Source organism: Adelges cooleyi, unplaced genomic scaffold, assembly GCF_023614345.1.
Source record: "Adelges cooleyi isolate 19-005CV unplaced genomic scaffold, UGA_ACOO_1.1 ACOO_flye_CR_arks_rails_tigmint_CR_PRNA_9, whole genome shotgun sequence".
NCBI lineage: Eukaryota > Metazoa > Arthropoda > Insecta > Hemiptera > Adelgidae > Adelges > Adelges cooleyi.
The window spans coordinates 14,642,217-14,658,279 of record NW_026096579.1 but is presented as its reverse complement, the minus strand read 5'-3'; the positions used below and the strand labels follow the sequence as shown (position 1 = coordinate 14,658,279).

The 16,063-nt window shown below is 31.9% G+C and overlaps 2 protein-coding genes across 10 annotated transcripts in view; one reads left to right on the top strand and one right to left on the bottom strand.

The window, feature by feature from the left end:
• Positions 1-199: 199 nt before the first annotated feature.
• Positions 200-8,931, top strand: LOC126847244 (peroxiredoxin-4-like). 5 transcript variants are annotated; one of them, XM_050587415.1, is made up of 6 exons: positions 200-511; positions 4,422-4,882; positions 5,722-5,829; positions 5,898-6,015; positions 8,146-8,385; positions 8,489-8,931. In XM_050587415.1, the coding sequence occupies exons 1-6, from the start codon at positions 471-473 to the stop codon at positions 8,661-8,663; spliced, it is 1,143 nt and encodes a 380-aa protein (XP_050443372.1). In that variant the 5' UTR covers positions 200-470; the 3' UTR covers positions 8,664-8,931. The 5 variants fall into 5 exon arrangements, with proteins under 5 accessions (XP_050443372.1, XP_050443370.1, XP_050443373.1 ...); XM_050587413.1 differs by lacking the exon at positions 4,422-4,882 and adding an exon at positions 3,334-4,104; XM_050587416.1 differs by lacking the exon at positions 4,422-4,882 and adding an exon at positions 1,966-2,279 and having other exon boundaries at positions 203-511.
• Positions 8,932-9,489: 558 nt separating this feature from the next.
• LOC126847239 (trithorax group protein osa-like) overlaps positions 9,490-16,063 on the bottom strand; it is a 29,021-nt gene continuing 22,447 nt past the window's right edge. For 2 of the 5 annotated variants that reach the window (XM_050587399.1, XM_050587403.1), the window contains 12 exons: positions 15,743-16,037; positions 15,438-15,667; positions 15,128-15,337; positions 14,819-15,035; positions 14,601-14,750; positions 13,316-13,475; positions 12,993-13,251; positions 12,710-12,911; positions 12,390-12,577; positions 12,188-12,304; positions 10,407-11,873; positions 9,490-10,334 (listed from right to left, as the gene is read on the bottom strand). In XM_050587399.1, the coding sequence (XP_050443356.1) occupies positions 9,936-10,334; positions 10,407-11,873; positions 12,188-12,304; positions 12,390-12,577; positions 12,710-12,911; positions 12,993-13,251; positions 13,316-13,475; positions 14,601-14,750; positions 14,819-15,035; positions 15,128-15,337; positions 15,438-15,667; positions 15,743-16,037 (3,894 nt within the window). In that variant the 3' untranslated portion in view covers positions 9,490-9,935. The remainder of the gene's footprint in view (positions 10,335-10,406; positions 11,874-12,187; positions 12,305-12,389; positions 12,578-12,709; positions 12,912-12,992; positions 13,252-13,315; positions 13,476-14,600; positions 14,751-14,818; positions 15,036-15,127; positions 15,338-15,437; positions 15,668-15,742; positions 16,038-16,063) is intronic. The other 3 variants (XM_050587401.1, XM_050587402.1, XM_050587400.1) reach the window with 3 other exon arrangements.

The window sequence follows — 16,063 nt, the reverse complement described above, 5'->3', positions numbered from 1 at the left end:
CAATATAACAAACATCTCTAGAGTCGACGGCTTTGAACTTTTAAATAATATCATAATAATAATTTCGTGGCCGTTAACGCCATTTTGCTGTACGCTGATAACGCGACAAGGTTTGTTTTTGTCGACGGAAATGGCAACGTCGCTTACGAGCGCAACGTATTCTACCGGCCGCTTTGGTCAAACTCGACCGCGCGTTAACAACACCGTAACCCGTAGGTAACAACATATAATAACATAAATTGCCTGCCATTTTCGTGCTATGTCTATCCGGCTGTACTGTGTTTTACAGTGCAAGTAAAACATAATATTTTGCCGTCTCCACAGTCCAACGTTACCGTATCATTTTTTACAAATTACGATTTACGATATTCTGCCGTGTCTTCGCCGTTGTTAGTATCGTGCCCCAAAGTCGTTCTTGGTGTCGTTTCAATTCAACAGCCAAAAAGTGCCGCACGCTACATTTTCCGGCAATGTCCTCGTCGAACGTCGAACTGATCGATGACGATTCTGGGTAAAGTATTTTCCATTGACTCGTAGTGTAAAAAATATACCGTACACATAACCAGTGCTTATAAAGTTGATATACTGTCGCCCGTCAGTATTTGGGTTATGTTTACCGGCGTAATTAATAATGTTGTATAATATTATAATTTTTATTAGATATCCGTGTATTGTGTAAACGCGGGAATAATGTTTTGCCAAATTCCACCTAGCAGTGAGCATTCAAATTGTTTCGACTTCCCATAATGATAAATTCATTTTACAAAATTTATCAAACGCGTTACATGCGTACCTACGGACACACGGACAGTTCATTTCAATCGAAATTCGTTTCATTTATAAATCCAAGTATAGCTTCCTCTCTGAATCTGAACAATTTTGAAATTCACCACAATATTGTTAAAATTATTAAAATTGCCAATTTTAGAAAAACAATTATATCATTATAAATTTTAATGCTCAGTGTATAACATACCTAGGTTGTAGATATAAATTACAATTGTTAACTATTGTGTTGTATAGTAGTATAATGTTATTTTAATGTTAAATTTATTTACGATAATAGTATTAATTTTAAATAAATTAATGGGGAAGGGGTTAACTCATTAAGTTAAGTTTCATGAATAATCATTACAACCATATGCAACACAAACGTTTAAAAAAATTTGATTTTAGCTATTAAATCATATTTTGTTTAATTATATCCAGTTAAAATCAGATGTTTGTGGGATAACAAAGTTTTTGTATACATTTAACTACTAAATAATTTATTATTGTTGCTTTATAATATAAATGTAAACATTGTCTATTTAGAATCATATTATGTAACATGAAATTAAATAACAACTTCCAATTGGCTTCAATAGTCTAAGGTTAATTTTATTTTTCTTAATAAAAATGAAAACAATCTGGTAAAAAGCTATATAACTAATATTTTTAATAAATATTGGATTTGTTTAAATAATTTCAATAGGTTAACTTAAATGATTTAGTGTAATGCATTTGTTTGAACTAGGACTAACAAAATATGTTTGTTTTAGCATAACCATATAGTCTAATCTATTTGTTTTATTCAACACTAATGTTTTTTTTAAAAATAGCCTATAATAAATAAATAGTTTTATCATTTCTTTCATTTTTGCATACACAGTTCATTCTTGGATTTACTTTGCTAAATTAGGAATAAATTTAGTTAAAGAAAAACATTAAATCTATCAAGACACTTCACTTATAATTGCTTGCCTATTAGTTTGCTCATGTTGAAAAATATGATGTAATATAATGATTAAAGACCATTACTATTATTAAATTGTTCCTTTCAAGTGCTGAATTTGCAAATAGTTAATTTGAGTTGAAAATGTAATTTCTATATTTATAATATTTATTTTAAAAGTTTAGTTTAGAGTTTTTAATTTAACCAGAAACCCATTCTCCTCATTTGGTAACAAAAAAAATCTATTTTAGAATTATGTATAGTGATGAGCCCAAATATAAGCGTATTCGATCAGAAGATGATGATTCTCGAAAAATGAATTTGACAAAAAAATCATTCAACCCAAATTGGTTGAAGTTCAGTATGTTTAAAGATTGGTTGATGCCACATAAACTATCGGATAAAGCTGTGTGCAAAGTTTGTCATTGTGTGTTAGTTGCTGGAAAAAGTGAACTTGAAAAACATTTAGCTACCCGCAAACATGAAAGAAACATGGAAAAAATCAATGGTTCCCCTGCTGAGCCCGCAGAAGATATTGAAACTTATGCCATGCCCATACTTTCAGGTAGAGTATCATACTAGGTAATTAAAATCTAGAAAACGGCTTAATTGAAACTGTCCTTCAATGTATGTAAATCTCATTAAATTATTACAACATATTTTAACATTAGTGTTTTAAAAAAAATATTAGTGCAATTAAGTGATAATAAATTTAACTCATTTATGCACAGATTGTATTAAAAATTGAGGCTGAATGGGTCTAAAATATAATTATTAAGTTGTCAAACAAAATCATTTTAAGTATTTAACCAGGTAATTTGATTTAGTAACATATTTTTAACATCTTACAAAAAGATTGAAGAATTTTTACGGGTAATTATTTATGTGATACAATATTATTATTATTTAGTAATGAAACTTGTAGTTAGCAAAAACTGTTTATAAAATATGTAAGTATATGTTTTGGTAACTCACTTTGATTATTGATAAATATTACAAGTAGTATATTCTGAAATTAAACCATATTTTTTTGCCAAAATAAATTAAAAATAATAAATAAAAAGGTACTTTTGGATTATTTTGAACTTCTCAAAAAAGCTTTTGTATTGCATTGGGCTTTTACAAATAAGTATTATATAGTTTAGTCTGAAAATATATTCTGTTTTAAAATAAGGAAATAATTGAATATTATTTTACAATTTATTTTATCAAGTCGTACACAGCATTGCAATGGTTTCCTTCAATTTGGCCAACTGTAATAATTAATTATTAACAGTTATAAATAGTTCTTGTTCATACTATATATATAGTATTTTTTGAATTGTTTTCTTTAGTAAAAAGTTTTGTTTTAAATGTTGTAAACCACTCGGCAATTGTATTTATATGTGTAGCCAATTTAATGGTGCTAGACATTATGTATTATCAAACATATCAAGTTAATTTTAAGTGATTCAAATTGGATCTGTTTCCAACATTTGAATGTTGTTCTTTTTTATATTTTTATTAATTATGCCATATAGTGTTAATTAAGATAATTATTGATCTCTTTTATTCGTGCAATACCAGAATAGTGAAACTAATTAGGCTTCTTAATTAGTTTATATTATTATTTTTTGCAGCAAATGAAATTCAGTAACCTGCAGCACTTAGGGGAACTTGTGGTATTTGTGCATTAAGCGACGTATACATCCTTTGTATTGAGTAATAAGAACTATTATTATAAGAATATTGATCTTTAAATAATTCAATGTCCAACGACCAACAACACGAAGAATACACTATCATAACATCAACAGGATCTAACAACCGTGGTCAAATGTCTCAGCCACATCTTACATTTACACCGCCTACTCAAATCTTTCGTTCTGAATGGCAACGTTTCCCTGAATTTCATGCTTGGCTACGACCTATTGAGGGTGATGTGACCAAAGCCTGGTGCATTGCTTGTGAACGTATGTTTCGCGCTGATTTAAAATCACTTCGCGTGCACGGCGTGAGCAAAGCTCATGTACGCATGGTTCGTGCTCGTTGTCCTAATGCTGATGATAACCCAGTTCCGCCAATAGAGTATAATGTAGTAACTGATAAAAAAGGTACTTATGGTATAGCTGTTGTGACAAACAAAGACGACAAGAGGTCATTAGGATCTAGAGCTTTATACATGAATCAAACAAATCCTACCGAAGAAATAATTACATCTGAAATGGCGGCACAGTCTCAACGTGACAAATATGTTGTAGTATCATTACCTAATGATGATGAAGAGGAAAATGAAGGCCATCAAGCATCTGGTTCAAATACTCAATATATACAAAAAGAGGTTAATGTTATTGATGAGACTGGTAATTTGGTGTCTGTGGTTACTGAACATCATGTACAAAAAAATAAAGGTAAAATTTAGGTATCCTGGTCAGAGCTGTTTTTAAGTAAAAAAAAAATAATAAGAAACAATGTATTACTGGTATTTTTATAAATAGGTTTGGTCATCACTTAATAAATGATTCATTTTTCTATTTGTACTAGTTTTTTTAAAATTATTATTCTTTATTAGGAGATTAATTAATTATTAAAGCAAAACAGTCTTTTCGTATGAGGGTTGTATAAAAAATTAATAAAGGTCCAAGTGTTAACATAATGTTTGTGTGCATGTGTGTTGTACAATATTGCAGTTCTTGTCGTATAAAATAAAATTCATTAAATTCCCCAGAAAACCAAACACCCAAGTTCAATCTGAAGTGAAGTCAAGTGATAATGTTGAGGAACAGAAAAATTCTGCTGATGAAGATGACATAGCCATCGAAGAAGTATTGACACCTCTTCGCATAAAACAAGAATCGGCTGCTAATCGCGCTCATATGTTAAAACGAAAACGAGGTTTACAAAAATATCGTGCTGATTGGGAAAAACTATCGGAGTTTAAGGGATGGCTATCCCCAGAGCCAAAAAGCTGTTATAAAGCTCGGTGTGAAGCTTGTGACAAAACTCTAGTTGCAGACATTACAGTGCTAAGAAATCATTCTCAGGCAAAAAAGCACGTAATGAAAACTGGAGGTACTGTTTATGAAGGACCACTTGTTAAGAACAAATCAAAAACAAAATTATCTAAATCTGAAGAAGAAGAGTATGATTCTGCAGATGATTTACAAATGAAATCTTTGAGCATTAAAGGTTTGAAAATTAGGTACCTAATATGTGTGTCTTAAGAGTTTATAGCTTTATGCTTTTAGTAACATTTTTTTTTTTTTTTTTGTGATTAAAATATTAATTATACTTATAAATAACTCGACATTACTTAATCATAGTAAGCAAATTCAATTTAAAAATTAAAAATGGATAAATTATACTTAATATTTAAATAAATTAGTAAAGCTATAAACTATATTTCTATAATTGATAAAATTAACAATTGAAGATCACCAACTGTCATATAAAACATTTTAAGCTCTGTTATAATAGGAATAGATTCATGTTTTTATATTTAGATTTTTAAAGTTTATTGTGTTACTATTGGTCTTCAGTTGTGATAACAAACGTGTTTTGGCCTATTTATTATAATTGGTCAGAGCTTACGCGTTTAATGTTGAACTTAAAATTAATTTTTTTTTTTTTGTAAAATAATTTAAAATACCAATCTACACTATACTTTTGAGACCGTATGTTTGAAGGACAGTTTTAGGCAACAAGCCCTGCAAAAGTTGGTCAGAGCTTTTACTATGTGCATTTCGTGTATTATGGAACAATAGTTCATTATGTTAATACTTGTGACCTGAATATAAACTAGTTGTTGCTTAACTGTTTAAATACCAATGTTTACGAATGAAAAAAAATCTCCATTAATTTGATTAAATTACTTTTAAGTTATAATAAATAATATTAAGACAAATTTTTTTTACCGAAACATTGCAGCTCTGACCGATTTTAATAAATGTTTTAATTTTCATACTAAACAATTATGATGTACTTTATTTAAGTGTCTAATAATTTTTATTTATGATTTCCATAAATAGACAATGAGGATGACTATGATGTTGGTATTCAATCAAATGACTACCACAGTACATCAAATTATGAAAAAGTTGATCAAAAACATGAAGACGTACAATGCAAAGCAATAGGTACAATAAACATATAATCAAAAAATATATATGAATTTGTAAAATAAAAATATTTTTGTACGCTTTAGTTTCAAAGCCTGCGCCGTTTTGGAAGGCTACCGCTGTTGTAAATGGCCATGTAACAGAATTAAAACTCAGTGACTACAATGGTCGTTATTTAGTCCTGTTTTTTTATCCTCAAGATTTGTAAGTTTTTAATTTATAAATTTTTTTTTTTAAAACTAGTTAATACCTACAATTTATTAAGTAGTGTTAAGTCCTTGTTAAATAAACGTTTACACAAGATTCGTAATTGATTGACGAGGGAGCGAAGGTGAGTGAAAACTGAAAACCATATTCACTATTTCATTGCCACATTATGTTTGGTTTTGGAGGGAATGTAGTAAAGTTGCTGACTTCTTAAAATAATATTTCTCAAACTATTTCCCTACCCTGGTTGAAACTTAAAACTTGCCAGAGGAATAAGGTAGCTCTGTAGGGATGGACCTAAAAGTGATTTCTATATTTAACTGTTGATTGAACGATATTTTTCCAAAAATTATCCATCAACAGACGAAGGATTAGTATTGCTGCCATACAATAGTTACAAAAATAGTATGCTTAGCCATAATAACTCAAGTAAAAATTTCTTTGTTTTTTATCGTTTAATCATATTATATATAATTGCATCAACAGATTATGATTCAATTTTATTCTGGTGTGGAGTATTGATGTTATAAAAATATATTTTATAAAATTCTAATAGTAATGGTAAATTTATAGGTACATAAATGACATATTGTAAAATTACTTTAATATGTACTTTTCAAATTAATTTAATCTAAAAAAATCTAAGAGCAAATTACATCTAAGTTAAGGGTTATTAAATATTTAGAGCCTACTCTAATACTGTTAACTATACTTGTACAGTAGTAAACAGTTTCGCTTTTGGGCCACAGAAAAATTGCTTGATATTTAATTGTTTTCATTATGTGACTTAAATTAATACTCGAGCCATACATAAGTTATTTATAAGAACATTAAATTTACTTAACTAGCACACTAGTTGTCTCAAGCCTTTTCTAATACCGTTTATTGTAAATTTTTATACTGGCGGTTTCGCTATAAGGCAAAATTAAATTGGCAATGCTTTAAGTATAATTAAATTGTATTTCTACAATTCAATTTAGAGACGCCATACATTATTTTGTAATTTAATTAAACTTGTTAAATGCATTCAAAATTATCATATATACACACACACACACTGAAAGGTGTAATTATAAATAAAGATTCAATTTAAAAATAAGAAGTTTTCTCTCCAAATGCCCATTATTAGTAAATAATATAGGCCTATTTAAAAAATATACTTCTTCTCCTTCGCCTACATCCAAAATATGTGGGATCAGCCATTAGTGTCTTAAACCTTTTCACTTGTCTGGCTAGTCTCATTATTTTTTCTGATGGGTAATACCTTATGTATATTGTTTAAAATAGTACTGATATAGTTATTTTTATCACTACCGGTGTAAAACAATAAAATATAAGATATAATGCAGAATACCAGTTAAGTTGAGCCGTTTTATTAATTTGGACCGCCTGTCAAAAGTAATGTACTAGAACTGACCAAAACATTGTTATGTGGGTTGGGCTGGCATCTTCTCTAGTAGTAGGTATAATAATGTTGCAGAATATGGCAGAAACTTATACGTGCCCCAAAAATTCTGCTGAGTACAAGACTTGAGAATTAGGCATTTTAGCCTAATCAGGTTAGAGAGATCTTTTTGAAATCTTGGTGTTAATAAAAAAATTAGATGCCCATTCTAATACTGTTTATTATACTTGTTCAGTAGTAAACAGTTTCGCTTTTGGGCCACAGAAATTGGCTTGATATGTAATTTATTTTTATTTTATGATATAATTAAAACTCGAGCCTCACAATTATTATTAAGAAGATGAATTCCACTTCACTGGCTTACTAGAGCCTTTTCTAATACCGTTTATTGTAACTTTTTATACTGGCGGTTTCGCCATAAGGCAATATTAAATTGCCAATGCTTTAAGTATAATTAAATTGTTTTTCTACAATTCAATTTAGAGACGCCATACATTATTTTGTATTTTAATTAAACTTGTTAAATGCATTCAAAATTATCATATATACACACACACACACACACTGAAAGGTGTAATTAAAAATAAAGATTCAATTAACAAGTTTTCTCTCAAAACGCCCATTATTACTAAATAATATAGGCCTATTTTGTGTGAGGTAGATACACTAATTCGGTTGTGTATTGAAAAAAATTAATTGTATTATTTCATTTTTTTTTTCAGTTCTAGAATTTGTCCGAGTGAATTAATTGCTCTTAGTGATAGAGTATCAGAGTTCAGAGCTTTAAACACTGAAGTAGTTGCATGCTCAGTGGATTCATACCTCTCTCATCAAGCGTGGTCTCGTACATTACGATCAGATGGAGGAATTGCCATACCTAAAATGCCATTATTATCAGATCCTACCCATATAATAAGTAAAAGTTATGGGTGCTATTTGCCTGAACTTGGCCATTCACTCAGGTATTTTTTTTTAAGACAAGCTTATATTATAATTTTTATATGTTTATTCTAAAATACACAACAAATATTGCTTGATATTTATTTTTTAAACTCACCATTTCAGAGCCCATTACATTATTGACATGCGGGGTATCCTAAGACATGTGACCATTAATGATCTACCGGTTGGTCGCAACATCGGCGAGATCTTAAGACTTCTAGAAGCTTTCCAGTACACTGATGAAACGGAAACCCTCTGTCCTGCCGATTGGAAACCGGGCGAACCGACTATTTCATAACATTAACTATTATTTATATTATTATTTTAATTATCTATTAACTACTATAAAATTAAATTTATTTTGTAGCTCATTAATTTTATGATGAAATAGAAATATTTACTGGATAATCGACTTGAACGTCTAAGTCTTATTTACATGCCTTCATAGTGTATAATATCTTCGACGTGTATTTTTTAAATATTTACATTTTTCAAGAACCTATGTTAAGAATGATGATTGTATAAAATTAATAAAATAAACATAAAAAACAATATTTTTTTTATTATTCTTTATTTTTTTTTTTTTTTTAATAATGTCAACCTCTTTTCATTTAATTCATGCCTCGACATCTACAAATATATGAATTGGTTTTATGTATAGTCATCGTTTTTGTACAAAAAGAATACTTACAGCCGTACATGACAATATATTCACGCGAAATAATTATATACAGTGTCCATTCAATTATCAATAAACACAATTTTCATATATAAATATCAAATCTAAATAAAACAGAAATATTTCCTTTTGTAAAAAAAAATATATATATGTATATGCATATATATATAAAAATGTATGTATAATATAATAATTTTAATAAAATGTATAAGACACATTAATATTAGTAGTCTACTTTACAATTCATTTGAGGCAACTTAACATTTTTCAGGTCGAGAAAAATAAAAAAATAACGCACTTACAACATTATTATCATTATTATTAATATTACACATTATATACATAGTACAAAGTATAAAATATTTTTTTAAATATTACAAAAAAAAAAAAATATATATATATATAATAATAAATAAAAATCAATGTTACAATTTTTTAAGTATCAGTTTTGACTAATTTATAATAACCCCCACAAAATTATTTGGGACATTTATACATATAAAAAAAAAAATTGTTTTTATTATTTACACAATATTTAATGCGAAAAATGTTAACTATGTATAAGCTATAATATAAATATTAACAAAACCTCAATAATAAAGGAATTAACATATTATTGATTAGCTTGAAAAATACTAAAAACAATCACACGGTCAGTCTCTTTGTTTGATTTGTCTAAGGATTTAAATTTTTTTTTTTTTAATATATATTTTTGTTTTGTCAACTGATCATAAAAATTACAAAAAAGTTTCCAGGGAAAAACTTGTTTAAAATAGTCTAAGCTATCTTTCTGTAATTCGAAATATTATTTTTAAGCTGTTAAACGAAAATTAAAAGAAGAAATTTGGAAGAATATTATTGTTAGTGTTATTGTTACGGGACTTGTCTTTACTACTGGGTAAAAGGAGACGGTGTATTTCTGGAACACTGGAATAGAACGCGGGATATGAGTGCCGCCACTTGCTGGTCGAGTATTTGACTCATAACTAAGGACAGCAGCCTCTGTTCTTGTTGGAGGAATAATGGTCTGTTGTCTGGATGCCTGGACAGTAGCAACAGAATACGTGCCGCTCTCCTCAGCATGTCCAGACTGGTCCCCATTGAATCTGGGTTGTCACGAAGAGCGTTTAGTCCGTGTGTATTTACAACGCTCAGTGCGTTTTGCTCGGTCTGTTCAATAAATGCTACCAAAAGTGATACACAAGGACTTTGTAGAGCTATTGTACGAGCCATACTACTGTCGGCGGCAGCTAAATAATGTAATAGGTTGACAGCAAATTCCCTTAACACCTATAAAAAAATTAAGAAATCATCGAGTTAGTTATATCAGGTATTTGAATATTCGTTTATTCGTCGACTTACTTGTTCTTCCGTGCGGCACAACAACCTAGTGAGTACGTTGGCTAGTTTTTCCAAACGCGAGTATGGAGGTGTGGCTATGACCAAGTCGACATTGCTGTCGGTCACACACAGTTTGCACAAACATTCTAGGGCCAACCGTTGGGGAGACAGCGGTGCGGTAGGGAACGGATCTTGACCTGCCGCCGCAGGGCAAATGGCCCAATGTAAAAGACCATCCAAAATGGGTCGTGACACGTCTTCATTAAATGTACTTAAATCAACATAACCAGCAATATTGGCCAGAGAAACTAGCAAGTTTTCTCGGACAACATCTAAATAATCCCACCACCATTTAGGATCGTTGCCCGGTTCAATTGTATCGGCATCCGTTGTCGTAGTACAGTTAAACAATAATTCTGTATCGTCATCTGCTTTGTCGTAATTTCTGGTTTTCGATGATCGTAGAGGGTGTTCGTGATGGGTTAATAAAAGTTTGCCTACAAGACCTAAATACGGACCGCTTTTGGAGAATTCCAATTCGTTGCCAGGCACAAAAGATAAGTTCCGCAATATATTTGATATGCACACACACCTTTTGCCGATTGTATCTTGACTATCCGATATCAGCGAAAGACTCGACTCGTCTTTGGAATAACTCTCATCTTCATATTCTGATATACTCTTGCGTTGTAACACACCCATTGGGTCACAAATTTTTATATTTTTATTATTTACTACATTATCAATACCATTCCGTACAGACTCTTTATTGTCCAACTCTTCGTCTTCTTTTTTCACCAATGTTTTGTTGTCTTGTACAACATCCTCCACTTTGACTTTATTGCTTTTCAATAACTTAACAAAGGGTACGAGTCCAAATTCTGACCGAAAACATGGCACCAGAAAACTGGTATCCGTTTCTGCAATGTTGTAGCCCATATCATAATTGTCGACAACATCCCAAGGCCTTTTTCCATTTTTGATGAATAATTCTTTAGAGCCATCTACGATAGCTGAACTTTTTATCGGCCGTTGTGATGGTATTGATGGATCTGGGAAATATGCTTTTTCAGATGCATTGATATTGTCGACAATACCGATTTCCGGTATATCTTCTACAACTTTTGATTTTTCATACCAACAATAAGACTTTACGTCAGTTTCCAGCATGTTGATTAGCGACTGTCGAAAATGCTCTAACAATATGTCTAATAAGCCAGGCATATGAGAAAGGCCAAAATAGGGAATGGACGAGTCGTCAAATAACAAAATATTGAGCACATCTAATGCCCATGTAGATTCGGCCAAAAGACCAGAGCGTAATGACATCATTAAACGCCATCCGTCTACTGGGGTAATGTCTTGACGAGTAATACGACGACGTTTGTAAAGGATAGGCGTCACGGATTCCACACTTTCTGGTGGAAAAATCACATCACGTTTTAATAAACCGCTTCCTTGAAACATCGGCTGACCAGACATTCCAGGCTAAATAAAAAATAATATTAATAATATTAGTCAAAATTAATTATAATAATAATAATAAGTATCAGTGTCTATGTGCTTATGTGAAGAAAACATTACATAAATTGTGAAGAACAATATGTATATTTTTAAATTATAGATGTTGAGTACCAATGAAATAGATATAAATACACAATAATTAAACTCTTTGTGTTATATGCTGCAGAACATTACTCCGAGATATGCCAATATGCAGTGGTTATAACAATAGAAAGTATAAGCTGATATAATTTGGTCGCCACTGATATGTATAAAAGTAATAATCAATGAGTTCTTACTTTAATATGAGAAGGAGGTGCCATTGGACCATGAGGTCCATACGGTTTACTTCCATCTGGACGGTAACCATGTCTAGGCATTCTCATTGGTGACTGAGGCATAGAACCCCAATGGTTCTAATAAACACAAAAATACAAACAAAATTCAATTACCGTCTCTGATAGAATAAGTTAGATTAGATAAAAAAGAAAAATCCCATACTTGTTGTGCTCCATAGGGTGGCTGTCCTTGAGACGGATATCTATGTTGATCCCATTGTGGAGGTTGTCCTAGATGTGATGGTGGCATAGACCGAGGTGGACCCTGAGACCAATTTTGTGGTGGCTGCGATCCAGGTGGATATCCTGGTCTAGGGTATTGGTTGGCGGCATTAGGTGTACCTGACCACCCTAAAACAAACAAATAAATTTAAACGTATAGCTTCACGGCTCTTTGGTAATACTTATATGGTAAGCCTCATTTGAAATACTCATTAAAAAATAAATGAATACAAATATTATCTTAAAAAAATAATTATTTACCAGGACCTGGACCGGGCCCTGGACCAGGGCTGGGACCTGGATACATCGGCCTTTGTTGTGGGCCATAACCAGGATAACCAGCAGGTTGTGGTGGCCCAGCTTGATCTTTAGCAAAATCAGGATGCCGACGTGGCTGTGGTGGCGGCATACCTTTTCCAGGGTAGGCACCCGGCGGCGCGCTAGTAGGTGAGTATCCTGGACTCTGTACGAAAATAATCAGTAAAAATGAAAATCATATTGTATTATTGTGTGGATTAACTCAAATTGTAGGATAAATCCTTACCGCAGGTGGTTCTTGTCGATAATAATCAGATTGAGGTGGTTGTCCAGTGGGTGGAAATCCGCCAGGAGTGGACACCGACACTCCTTGCGTCTGATTAGCTGTAGTCGGTGTAGAATTCGGAAGAGGCGGACCTGGGAATCTAGGGGGTTGTTGGTAGCCGGACGGGACTGGACCACGACTATATGGGTCTGGGCCATTACCCGGACCTTGCGGGGGAACGTTTGGAGGTCCTTGTGGAGGAACAGACCCTCCATAATTCCTGAAAAATTAGAATTTTTTTTTAATGAATAAAAATCATATAAATAACCATGTAAAAGACATACCTATCGGCTTCATTAGAATAAGGCGGATATATTGACGGCCTAACTGGTCCAGTTGGGTAACTAACAGGAGCGCTAGCTGGTGGATAGTGTTGGCCGTATTGATCGTTGCTGCTAGGGTATTGGTTGTATCCACCGGGTCCCTGGTAACTTCCTTGCATTCCTAATGTATCAGAATATGTCAGTTGACGACAGTAATAATAATGATTGTAACGCATGATTCAGCATTACTCGTTTTAAGCGTAAAATGAAATTTTTTTTTGTAAAGAAACAACTTTGGATTTAAAATAAAAATTATAATATAATAATATATCACATCATAAAATTTGGAAATATAATAATAATAATACTACTAATAATTTTAAAAAACAATAATAACTATAACTAATAAAATAAAACTATTGAACAAACGAACACAACATGTTAACTGTTATGGGTCTACACATGTGACTGAAATAACATTACTATCACTGTATTCCCATATTTCCAATTATCTTATCAGTTATCAGTAACTGATTGCTTTGAACAAAATGTTATAAATACTGTGACGTGGGTACTTGATAAATAAACCTATTTTTAATTTAAATTTTTTCAGAAAATGTCAAATATAATACTTTTAATATAAATAATAGGTTTATCAATTCAGTTTTTTTTTTAAACAAACGCAACTGAAAAGTTTTTAAAACCATAAAACGTAAGAAAGCTTATTACAGCGTTGAAATAGGCCGAACAAAAGCTAGCAACTTATAGATAGTTTAATATTTATTAACACTGTATGTATACACTCTTTTACACAAGACTGAACATTTGTTTTCTAAAATGTTTTGGTTAGTATATTTCATTAACTCATAACCAGAAATCACATGTGACTGGCATGATAAAATGCTAAAATTTGGTAGGAAACTAGCCCTGCTACTTAATCAATTACAGCATATTAGTTTCCAATTACTCGTTTAAATTTAATTTAGTAAAATGGATATCTTTAGGGATAATAATAAAAATATAAATAGTAATAAAATAATTGTTATTAAGAAAAGAATACTATCCTAACAAGTTCTCCTCCTGTATATTTTTAACAAAAAAAGACTTTACATTATTCTTAATAATCCATATAATATTGAAATAAAAATAATGCGTTAAAAACCCATTTTTAATGTTGTATATACTAGACTAATTGTTTGACTTTTTATAACCATCCAATTCACATTTTGAGCCGGTTCGCTCATTACGATTGGCTCCAGATGATCTGGACAACAAATATATATCTAAGCGTTTCTTCAGTACATACCATGAGGAGGATGTGGAGGCCTTTGAGGGGAATTGTAATCTTGTGGACCACCGTAACCACCGCCGTAGCCTGGATAGCCGTCAACGTGACCAGATCCTTGAGCATTTGGAGCCGACGGCAAAGAGTCTTGAGAGTTAGATCCTGCAGAACCTAATGGTAATTATTCAATAAATTCAAATTTGGTCAACACGAGCGTGTTGAACAAAGTGCTAACTAACCTGGAGAGGGCACGGACGTGGCCTTCGAACTTTTCTTTTTGGTAGAAGATTCAATCTGGTTAATAATAGGCACAGGATCTATACCCCCGCGATCGAAATGGCATTCATACGGCAATAAGTTTTTTGTATAATGCTTTCGTAGTGTGTACGCAGCACTGGATGAAGCACCAATACCCAAAAGACCGGCAACGTCTTTCCAAATTTTATTTTTTGTTACCTAACATACAAATTGTTTGATTTAAGTATGTGAAACTAACACATATTTAGAAGTGAAGCATAGTGGCCAAATGTTATAAAAATAATAATAACTTGTGACTGCACCTTGCATACCTCCATGAAACCCCCCCGCTCTTTAACGTATATGTACAAGCGGAATAAGTCAAGGGGGTTTTTGGAGATAGTTGGACACGTAGAGATTGGCGTTCCTCTTTCGTCCATGAATTGCAATAATTTATCCAACCAAATTCGCCGCTCTGGATTTTCATCCATTTCATACAGTTTACTCAAACTGTCATGCTTCTAAAAGTTAAAAAATTATATTCAGTTTAAAAACAAATTTCTCTTAATATCTATAAAATCTTTCATATAATATGAACTGTTGTAAAATAATAGTAGTCACCTTTGGTCGGTATATGTGTTCGGTCGGAGCCATATGGCTGTTAAATACTGGATTATGGGGCGGAGGTCCTCTAGACCAAGCTGGAGCCATTGGTTCTGGATTAGAATACTCATCATGAGCTGGCGAACAAGGGGGTCCCATTACTCCTCCCATTCCTTGTTGATACATCATATTACCACTCATATTTTCTTTTCTTTTAGGTGTTGTACAATTGGAATCATCTCCGGAAGCTGAATATATATTTGATAACGAGATATATTTAAATTAATAAACTGACAATACGAATAATAAATAGACAAACTTACCAGCTGAAGCATTTGATAAGGTCGATTGTTGACTCGCATCATCGATAGCAGTACCATCAGGACCGGTCGTAATAACTGAAGTGACGACTCCACTAAGGTTTTGTTGTTGGGATCCTTCGTGATCAACAGACATCATTGAAACATTTGGTGGTGCCATTGGGGCGCCAGCATTAGATTGAACTGGTGCCGGTGGACCCATGCTATGAGGAGACATTGAATTGCAATAGTTGCCTGGACCTGGACTAGGTGGCACTGGGCCTGAGCTCTGGTAACCTCCAGGCATTTTATGTTGTTGCTAATATTAATGAAAAAAAAAAAAAA